The sequence below is a fragment of the Parambassis ranga genome, chromosome 24 (genome assembly GCF_900634625.1).
Source record: "Parambassis ranga chromosome 24, fParRan2.1, whole genome shotgun sequence".
In the NCBI taxonomy this organism is placed as follows: Eukaryota; Metazoa; Chordata; class Actinopteri; family Ambassidae; genus Parambassis; species Parambassis ranga.
Genome location: NC_041043.1, coordinates 10,267,577 through 10,278,988, shown reverse-complemented (window position 1 = coordinate 10,278,988; position 11,412 = coordinate 10,267,577). Strand labels below are relative to the sequence as shown.

The following is an 11,412-nucleotide window of genomic DNA, read 5'->3' as shown; positions in this document are numbered from 1 at the left end:
ATTTTTTACTGATAAAAACAAACAAAAACACTGAGGTGGTGTTGATGATGATGACAATGTGACAGTTCAGATACAAACCTGTGTGGTTCTATAGGATCACAGTGTTTATTTATTGAAGGTGTGAGTGGCCACTTTTATATAACATAGGCCTGGAGTTTTTTTAAAATGTTGACTAACTCCACTCAGATATTGTTTGTTGTACAGCATCACCTGCTGGCTTAATGGAGAACTGCCAATACAGCTGCCAAAGGATGAGACGGGATGAAACATCAAAAAGAAGCTATCTTATCTTAGAAGAGTTTTTAACAAGTCACTAAATGATAACAATAAACTACAAAAGAGGATGAGTTACACTGTAAAAAAATATCTGATTTTGATGTTTGATTATTTTTAGAGTTTGTGGACTTTGCTCCTTCTCTGTGAGTACAAGAGGGAAATGAGAGTACAAATATTTAGTTTAGAGAACAAATTTGAGAATTAGAGAAATGTCAGTGGTTAAAATCAGGCCTTAATCTTAATCAAGAAAGAATACATGGAGGATTGTGGGAAAGCCTCCGAGGACAATGACTGAATGAAGACATCTACATCTAATTCCCTGATCTATCTTGGACTCCATTTTGGGTTTGGAAGGCTCAGACACACACACACACATAAACCAAGTTATGAATGAAGCCAGAGCTCAGAGTGACGTTACTAGAAAGTTATTTTCAAACAATAACCAAAAACCAAAAGACAAAAAAAAAAATATTTCTTCGACCAAAGTTTCAAAGTCAGCAGATACTGAAGAGCTTCAATTGCCTGAAATTGTATCAAAACAACCAAGTGTTACAGTACTGTAGGAAATTATTGCAAATTCAGATGATATCTGACTAGAAAAGAAAGAAAAATTTACAGTAGTTGAGAGTTTGAGATCCATACAGGAAAAATATGCAAATATAATAATGTTTGCATTAGATATAGCTATGCACCTGATTTATGGCTGAAATATTTACCATGTTTGGACATTTTACAAAATCATCCTTGCTATGCAAACTGGTGGGCAAAAGAAACATGATTGAAATGCCAGACCCCATGTTTGGGTAAAGGGGGCCTCCAGTGGTTGAGTGAGCTTTGACCTAAAATAGTTCTGAGAAATGTGGATATGCTCTATGAATAGAGATAAAACAGGCTGTGGAGAAAAGAAAAAACAAAACAAAAAGATAAAATAACTTAAAGGGCCTGCAAAAAATACCCTATTGGACATCCTAGACATGGAAAAAAAATATTAAAAGAATTCTGTGTGGATGGCGGTTTGCAGAGGGCATGGGAAAATGTGTGCACGGACAGTGAGGAAACGGATCTTTTTGAACAGTAATGTAATCATGTTGCCAGCATACAGAATCTGAAAGGGTTGTTGTAACATGAGGAGAGCCTCCGACAAACAGGATTAGTCCTGTATTGTGTGCCTCTTTGTAAGAAGGCTCAGACATAAGGAGAGCAGACAAAAGAGCCACCTGTGAATTATCAGTTTTGTGTGTGAACTTGTTGAACTCTGGTATTTATTGCAGTTGTTTGAGATTCTATCAGATGATAATCTCAGGCCAGTTAAAGACACAAAAGGAAACGGTAAGCTTCCATGTTCCGCACAGCTTTAAGTTTACAATATCCTAATTTAATGAGATTTATTCAGCTCAGATGCTTTGATTAAACAAACTGCAGGTGCCACTACTTGCCGCTAGAGGGTGCACAACCCTGGGCTTTTAAACATCTACAGCAAAGTAGACAGGGGACACAGCTGAGAGCCCTGTAACACTAAAAACCAGACTCACCACAAATTAAAATAGATATTTAAAAAGTTTAAAAGCCGGGACCTCATATGAATGTTCACATATGTACCACTGAGAGGGCCAGATATTCCAACATGTTGGTCATGTCAAGAGTTGATGGTTTTGCTGCATCGATGTTGTGATCTGGGCGCTACACGCGGTCCCTCCTCCATCAAACGTCAGAAACGAGTGCTATAAAACTCCTGTGAGGTCGTACAGAGCGCTCAAAGGCGCATTTATCTCGTCAACGTGACAACCTGTGGTCTTCCTGCTTAGAGACAATAAAGAGGTTGTAGATTTTTAATGAGACAGAAAAGAGGAGAAATATGCCAAGCCGTGGGACGACTTAAATCTGCTGGATTGAGTACAAGTATGCCAAAGAAAAGTTTATTTCTGCTGAGATACTTGTTCCGGATAGATTTGATATTTGCGGGAGAGTATCTGATCTGGACTTTGAATTAATTAATGTCTAATGAGCGAACACAAACTTGGATTTCTGCTGATAAGAAAGGGGACACGAGTTTTTCATCCTTTAACACCCAGAGCAGGGTTTATCAGTCTTATCTTTGAAGGCTAGCTGACACGGACCTGTGACAGTCCTCGCTGTGAATCATCCGCACACTCCGACTGCACCAAATGCAGAGAGAAAGATGCATTTGGGTAAAGCGTTACTGTTTGTCCTCCTCCTCAACTGCGCAACTTTGAGCTCATGCCTGTCAACGTGTGCCACCGTGGATATTGACCATGTGAAAAGGAAGAGGGTCGAGGCGATAAGAGGTCAGATCTTGAGCAAACTCCGACTGACAAGTCCTCCGCAATCCCGCGGACCGAATAAAATCCCATTTGAGATCCAAGCGTTGTATAACAGCACCAAGGAGCTACTGAAGGAGCTGGGGAGGGACCGGCAGCAGAGTTGCGGTCAGGACAACACAGAGACAGAGTACTATGCCAAAGAGATATACAAATTCAACATGGTCTACGGGCCGTCAGACACCAGTGAGTAACACATTCTTTCCCCTAAGTTTCCCAGCTAAGTTTCTATTAGTCTTTTGAATGCGATCCAAGGTGTCCGTATGCGTAATTACGCATCAAACGATGGAAGCGTGTGCCAGCCAGGCGCGCCTCTCTCACAACAACAGCTTAGTTATGTGACGCTGATCATCATCAGTGTTTATGAATTCTGTGCACCTGCTCATTTGATCCTTAAATGTTTATTTATTATAAATGTTCAACCAGACACGCGTTTCCAGAGTGTTTTGTTGGCTTATGTGATGACATCATCAATACAGATTCAATTAATTGAGTGTCAAAACACGCATGTTGATCATTTTATAGGTTAAATGTCTACAACTGAAATGGACAGTATTCCATTTGTAAAAATGCCAAACGTGTCTGAGGCTCTGTATGAAAGGTGAACTTTCAGTGCACTTGGAAGATGTGCTTTATTTCTGTTGTGCTCGCCAACCTGTTTTAAGTCTGAACCTGTGTTCCAGGAAAAGTCACTCTCCTCCTGACTCGGCTCTTCTTCCTCTTTGTCTTTTTTATTCATCTATGGATCATGTCCCTCTTGCCAGATGTTTCCATTTCCTTTCCAGTCAGGTCCAAATGAGAGGCACATCTGCCCAGGCGGATGGGGATGCCTTCAGGAGAAGCAGTAGGAAAAGCTGGGCAGGAAAAGTCAGATGATAGAAGGACCTCCCTATTCGACTGGTTAGAGGGATTCCTCTCTTTCATGGAGGCGTCCATTAAAGTCATTACATACACATTTCCCTGTTGAGATGGCCCCATTGCCCGTGTTTGCCAGTTATTAATGCACACCGGCATGAGAATGAGATCACGTACTGCTGTGCTCAGGTTTAACTTTGCTAAATTGAGTGTGAAACTGAGCCTTAAACCTGAATGGCTTCACTCTGCCAATATTTTATAGCTGGCAGGTAACGTTTTACTGCTCCGATTATAATGAGCTTTATTTTGTACGTGAAATCTGTGGAAATGTGGAAAACCCGCAGAGGGACATGTGTCAATACTTGAAGTGGATTCAAGAAGCATGTGGAGTTCTACTGAGAAAGTGCGTGTCTGAAAGCTGGTGAGGGCTTCATGGTCTAGAGCAAAGCCAAGACCATTGCATCACAGTCCCTTTGAAATCAACAGGTGTTTCTCAAAAGGGTTATTTTCCCCTCAGTAATGTTCTGTTTCGAATCTTGCAAAATGGTTTTGACAATAATCGCCAGGCAACAGTAGGTAACTTGAGATGGTGGGGTTCATTACTGCATTCAAGTTACAAACATGTGATGCAGATTTACATGTGTGTGTTTTTGGGGCCAGTGTTTCTTTTAGAGGAATCTGAAAAAGAAGGGAAGCATGGCTGTGCCCTCACTCAGTCACTAAGGTACTTAAACTGTCAACAAACTAGCGTAACATTTTTTGCATTGCCAATGCAGCTAAATTACTAAAAGAGAGCTAAATCACCAGCAGAACTCCATCCATCTAGGAAATAAATAGATCCAGATTTTCCAAACAAAACTCAAAGCAAATTTTATCAATCACACTGTCCTCTGCAAATGATGCACTTTGTGTACTATTCCTCTCACAGAATGGCACCTTATCCAAAGCAGCTATTTTTCTTCAGAAGTATAGTCCCCTTTAAGACCAAACAGAAAAACACGCCCTCAGATCAACACAACAATGCCCCCTATCCACAGGACATCATTTCAGAAACCTCTTACACAGGTTAAAAAAGGATGCCATGGTTATGGTTAGGAAAGATTTAGGCTGTAATTCACCTTGTTAAGAGGAAGCTCAATATACCAGATTGGTAGAAAGGGACTTGAAGAATTGCAATGGATTATTTTTCAGTGAGAAACTGAAGAAAATGTACAGATGATTGGGCAAAGCATTGTCACATGATTGTTGTTGCAATCAAGCTTAAAATCAGCACATCCAGAATTTCTTTTTTAACTAGGGAGAGAAAAGGGTGGTCTCCTGTTTGTGTGTTTTTTTAAAAACATGAACACCAGGCTCTTTTGGCCTTTAACTACTAAATCAAACTCCAACCAACCAAGTCCAACCAAATCCACATCCACATTCACATCCATGAGAATAGGATGGACAGACCACCCAAAAAACATCACTGACATGTGTCATGGGTGTGAGGCATTAAAAAAATAAATCTTTTTCTACTCACAGGGGAAGTTTTATGAATATAAAACCTCCATTTATGGGAAGAGTCTTGTCACCAGTTTTACAGATGTCTCTTTTTTTGTAATGGTGGTCTGTGGTAAAAATGTCTTCTGGACCACAAAATGCAAATGGACACCTGGAGAGGTTAGTAGCACGACTAAGTGAGGGCTCATATCCTCCTCCTCCTTTAATACATCATTAGCTTTGACACTTCCTCCATCAGCAGACTTTTATTTTCTAACCACATTACCAGACATCCCCTTTAGATCCATTTTGATTAAAACCACCTTGATTACATTTTTTGGATACTAATAATTCATAATAAATTCATCCCGTCATCCTGGCAGAGTGCAACCAGACATTTAGAGTAACTCTCCTTATCATGAAGGTGCAGGGATGCAGATTTTATCTGGCTGTCTATCATAGTGTTCAGTCATAAGTTTCATATGCACACATTTGCGTGACTACTGAAGCCACAGCCACCTGAGGGTGTTGACCAGGACCAGAGGTCTACCTCTGTGGGATCCATTTTTGACTCTTAGTGACATCTCTCTCTGTACCTCAGTCATCGTGAGCAAATAAACATTCACTCTTTGATGGGCTTTGGAGGTAAACTGTTGACCTTTGGAGCATCTGAGACGGCTCTGTGAACCGAAGCAGGTCTGCGACAGGTGCAAATAAAGCAGAGAGCTGCTGGAAGGCCAGCAAGCGACTGCATTTAGTGGCTGGACAGCAAACATCGGAAAGATTTCCTTTTATAGCATGGTACGCATACAGAATCTGGTGTATGTCAGTGACTGAGGTTGGGGCCGTGGAGAAGTCATCATGGTCAGAAAGGGTCCAGGTCCAAAAAGTTGTCAGGGGTGGGGGGGCTGGTACTGAGGATAGCAGGGTTTTTGATTCAGATACCACAGAGGTGAAGTCATACTAAGCTCAATATTGCTTTTTCAATTACAGCACTTTCATTTCCACCAAATATAGACAAAACGTGTCAGAGAAACACAGAGGAATTTTGATAAGGCAGGCAACAACACTAATCCTTCAGTGTGGGGTGATAAAAGTACCGTAGTGCCAGCCATTCAGTGAGACAAGAACAAAAGACAAGATCAGATTGGAGGTGTGAAAGGGTGCTAACACAAAACATTTACCTTCACATGTCTCATGTCTCATGTCTGAAAAAAAAGTGAACAAACTGCACAAATGCCAAATTAGAGTCACAAATCAGCTCAGATCCATTCATATCCATTTGCAGAGTACTGTTCCTCCTTCAACTGACTCACACACTCACATCTGGCTTTTTCCTTCCTTATTGTGCAGCAGTCACAGCTCCAGCTGTGATTGGCACTGATGTAAAAACATGACAGTTGGATGGACATACTAATTTTTTGCACAATGTTATGGCAAGCCACTAAAGTTTTGCTATCTCAGCCACAAATTCCATCACTGTCTGCTCAAGCAGCGCTCAGACTTCATTCAAGTGAAGCAAAAAGCTCCTGCCATAACTTAATTACCGGCCTCTGAGCTGCTTTTCAGGGTTATTGTCTATGCTGGCTCGCTAACTTTTCAAAACAAAGTCTACATCTGAAACCTTTTTGTGCCAACTCCAGCAAAACTCTCACAAACCGCTTTATTTTATCCTCTTGTTCCAGACGATGTGCTCTACTGTCTAAAAGGCATCACCTCTAAGGTTTTCCGCTTCAACGTTTCCACCATGGAAAGGAACGCGACCAACCTCTTCAGAGCTGAGTTTCGAGCTCTGAGGATTCCTAACTCGAGTTCCAAGAGGAATGAACAGCGGATTGAGCTCTACCAGGTGTGTAAGGGTACCGTTTCTTTGTCCTTCTACCCAGATTCAAAGCAAAGCTCAAAGTCCAGGATGCCACAAGCAAAGCTGGTCCCTCAAAAGATGTCTTAAAAAGCCTGGCTAGTCTATTCCAACATTACTGTAGGACATTTACTGCTATTTGTGACCAAAAGAAGTCAAGGATGATATGAGAACACTAACAGCCCAACTGAACTACCAGTAAATAAAACACAGAGTAGAGTCTGTCCACACTCATATTTAAAGTGTGTTTCCTTTAAATTGTGGATGCCACAACCTTTTACTACAAGATTTAAATCAGCTGATGTTTAAAACATTTGTTTAAAAGATGTTCCTGAGATATCAGGACAGACACACAGCCTGTTGTCAGCAAGAGGGCAAAAATGAACTGACATCAACACAATAAAACATAGAAGCCAGAGAACCTTAATAATATTAAGCTGAATGTGATTGAATGAACACCAACATTTAGGACATTCACATGAGTAACACAAACAGGGCAGCTGCTCTAATTCCACCAAAGCACACAGGAAACATGTATGAGAGCTGTTTATGAGAGATAAAAGTTGCCTTATAAGTTATAGTAGTAGTAGTTAGTTACAACAGAACCTTTTTAATCTTATTGTTTTGGCCTTGCAGCATCGGTTTACTGTGTGGTTTTTAACCATTTTAGCACCCACCAGGTGCAGGCAATTGTTCTCAGCAAACAAGCACTGACAAGGTTAGCAAAGATAGCAGGTGAAGGTAAGCTAACTAACTAACTAGCTTGCTGGTAAGCTAAGGAGTGGGAGCCTGACTCCCTCAGTGGAGGAAAACACAGCTGAAAGCAGAGGAAAGTGTTGGACTTACATCTTCATTGGCAGCTGCGACGTGTGTGTGCAGCTGGAAGTCAGAGTTTGCTCCATATCTGTTGTTTGTGTACGTCACAGTCCATGTTGTGTGTTTTTAAGTTGTTTTCCAACATGTTGTCAGCTTCCTGTGGTGCTCTGCTGCCCCCTTAAGGCCAAAAATAATAATGTAAAAAAAAAAAAAAAAGCAACATTTAGATTTAGAGACTGTTACTGTAGCCAAACAGTTCTCTGCTTGGTTTTAATGTGGGCGGAGCTTAATGTGTCACAGTAGCAATGGTAGTCAGACATTTTTAAAGTGTAAAAAACATGAACGTAGAATTAACATTCACCTCAAAAACACACAGAGCTCCAGTTCAGGCAAAGACACCTTATTCTGTCTAATATCACAATTATACTGCCTGTGTTTTTTTTGTGTAAGTAATAAAATAAATGCCGTATATTACAGTAACATGAACCTGCTGGATTAAAAAAAAGACTTCTTAGTCCATCTATTGTACCTTTTGTTGAAGCTTTTCCAGCGTTTAGAGGAAGCCCTTCATTGCAACCTCTTGCTTTATAGATTGTGAGGCCAAATGAACACATTAGGAAACAACGCTACATCGGAGCCAAGAATGTGCTGACCAAAGGTACTGAAGAATGGGTCTCCTTCGATGTGACTGAAACAGTGCGGCAATGGCTGACGAACAGAGGTGAGACTGAGGTCAACTCCTTTCATAACAATCGGGACTTGTTTCCACAAGCCATCATTAGGACTAATGACAGCTCGTTTCCACACGCTATCATTAACCTTAATGATCATCCCATGTTTGAATCCTGAAATGTGACTCAGTGTTACTGTTACACAAGTTGACACAAGAATCCTGACAATCCTCTTTTTCATAATTGTTCGCCATTAGGATCTAATCTGGGTTTGGAAATCAGTGTGCACTGTCCCTGCCACACCTTCAACCCAAATGGAGACATCATTGACAATGAAAAGGAGGTGCTGGAGGTGAAGTTTAAAGGTGGGCTTCTGGTTGTCATAGTTTGTTTTCTTTAATAATAATCTGGTATATAATCCCAGATTATTTGTATAGTATGCTCAGATGACAAGGAATTGTAAATGAAAGATGTGTTACACTGTGTCATATTTATAATTCAGGTGTCGATGGAGAACATGAGCACAGTCGCTTGGATCTGGATAACCTGCGGAGGAAAAAGGAACAGAATCTGCCTCACCTCATCCTCATGATGATCCCGCCTCACCGCCTTGAAACTCAGTCCACACGCCGACGCAGAAGAGGGTTGGACACCAACTACTGCTTCTCGTAAGAGATACATCAATCAACATGAATTGATGTTTAATTGTGCTGTTTAGGGTAGCCTAAAGTCATATCCTACTGTGCATCCTCACTGCAGAAACACAGAGGAGAGCTGCTGTGTTCGCAGGCTCCACATCGATTTCCGCCGTGATTTGGACTGGAAGTGGATCCATGAGCCCAGTGGTTATGATGCTAACTACTGCTCCGGGCCCTGCCCTTACCTGAGGAGCTCAGACACAACGCACAGCTCGGTAAGAGGGAGCCGTCCACTGTGATTTTATAGCAGAGCAAAAACATGCCACATGAAGTTTTAGAGGTCTGTAGAGGATCAAAATTTGGCACTTATTCTGGCATCAGAGCCAAAGAACCAAATGAGGGAACTGCTCTGAATTCTCTCTGGCTTGCGTTTACCTGCAGTGTAATCTGGTAAAAGACTTAAGGCACTTAAGGCAATGCTGTGTTAATATATGATGCCAAAGGAAGCCTGTCCAGGCGTCCCTCTGTCACAGGCTATTGACTGGATACTGAAAACTGTTTGAAAGTTTGATCCTCTCCTTGCTTCTCAACAGCTGCTGAGCCTGTACAACACTCTGAATCCAGAGGCGTCCGCCTCACCCTGCTGTGTCCCCCAAGACCTGGAACCCCTCACAATACTCTACTACTCTGGACGGACCCCCAAAGTGGAGCAGCTCTCCAACATGATTGTCAAGTCTTGCAAGTGTAGCTGAAAATGGTGTGACAGGATTTTTTTTTTTAATGCGATGACTTATGGACTCTTAGCTGTGACAAATACTTAGACTGACCCTGTGACCTCACGGCTTAGATCTGAACACCATTCCTGGAGGTCACACTGTATTTTATGGATGCAGATTTTCTTCAAACCTTGAGATTATTTTGTACTTTTCCCTCCCACTCAATCTGGATGACAATTAGTCTCATTTTTAATCTTAAACCAAACAACCTAATAAAGGTGTAATCTTAAAATACCACTTTTTATCCTAAAGCCAGATTACAGGAAGCTGTAGCTGCTTTCAGGTTTAAACAAACATTCCACTGTTTCTACATCTTCAGAAGTGCTGTAGCTTTCTCATTTCTAGCTTTTGGTATAATCCTGTCAACATTCAGAGATGGCCAGAGAGTCCTTTCAGGCCGGATTCTTCCTCGAAACTTGCTTTGAGTTCCCTTTGCTTCAAACGGTGGGCATTATCTTCAAACACAAAAGGAGAAAGGACAGACTTGCTGCTGTATCCAAAGCCATAGCTGTGGTCAGGAGGAAAAGGAGAGCTGAGACAGAATGCCTGTTGGATTTGCAATGGAAAGTCAATGAGCAAAGAAGTTGAGCCAAGCTTTTCTTTTCTTTTTTTTTTGGGCAACCAGCAGCAATGGCCCTTTTTTGTGTGCATCTATTAGAATGGATGGAAGAAGAAGAAGAAGAACCTGTGTGGAAGGGAAGAACTGTGATGGAAACTAGCCATGAGCACGCTGCCATTCACCGGAAGTTTTCATCCGTAACAGGTTCAAGAATAAACTGGAAAAGAACAAGTGTTATGCAACAGGTTTTTTTTTTTATTATGAGAGTTCTTTTACATTAATAGCAGATTTAGTCTGTTATGCAACTTGTCATATAGTGATTGTTTCACTAACTGGGAAGAAAATTTGACCTGTATCTCCATTATATGTGATGAAAACCATTTTGTATTGAGCAATGTTAGTTGTTGTATGTAAAGTCTTTTGTGACACACCCCTAAAAAGTTTTCTTATATTCTACTTCTCCTATCAGCTCACCTGTCAGCCTTCACTCTAGCCAGCTGACGTGTGCAGTCAGGACTCTGGTGTTCCCAAAACACTGCGGCCTTTCATTCCCTGCGCTCTGTTTCTGTTTGTTTTGGTGCTCTTTTTACAGTGTGAAGCCCTAATGGAACAAAAATGGAAGAGGGAGGGGAGGAGAGAAAAAAAATCATAACATGACAGTGGCTGGATGTACAGTTAGACCTCATTTTCTCTTGAGTGAAGAGAACCATTCTGAATCCCTGTACTGTTTGACATTTGCCCAGCTGGAGTCATCCAGTCTTTAGATGACATTTAGATGATATTAAGTAATGTTGTTTGATTGACTTGATTGTTATTAAAAAGACAACATGCAAAACTGTATGAGCCCTTTTTAAGCCGCAGGAATCCCTCCAGCATCAGATGTAACAGATCTGTGAAAGCATTTAACTCCAAATAATTATTCTCGTCTGCCATATTGAAACACCATTTAAAGTGCCATTTTCTCATAATGTTTTGGTTCCACACAAACATAATTTTTCTTACTTGAATCTCACCAGCCCCACCTGTTTCCTGCAGGCACATGCACAGGCGCTTTTTTTTCCTATCAGAGTAATAAATTCAAGTACTCTTTCTCAGGGATTGTTGCTTAACTGCTTTCCCAGGCACAAAGCAATTACTCTTCG

General features: G+C 41.2%; 1 protein-coding gene across 1 annotated transcript; it reads left to right on the top strand.

Annotated features, from left to right (window-relative positions):
• Positions 1 to 2,044: 2,044 nt before the first annotated feature.
• Positions 2,045 to 11,005, top strand: LOC114428596 (transforming growth factor beta-3 proprotein-like). Its single transcript, XM_028397161.1, has 7 exons — positions 2,045 to 2,801; positions 6,635 to 6,798; positions 8,218 to 8,347; positions 8,555 to 8,662; positions 8,800 to 8,965; positions 9,057 to 9,210; positions 9,529 to 11,005. Exons 1-7 carry the CDS (start codon positions 2,456 to 2,458, stop codon positions 9,685 to 9,687), a joined length of 1,227 nt encoding a protein of 408 aa, XP_028252962.1. The 5' UTR covers positions 2,045 to 2,455; the 3' UTR covers positions 9,688 to 11,005.
• The last annotated feature ends 407 nt before the right edge of the window (positions 11,006 to 11,412 follow it).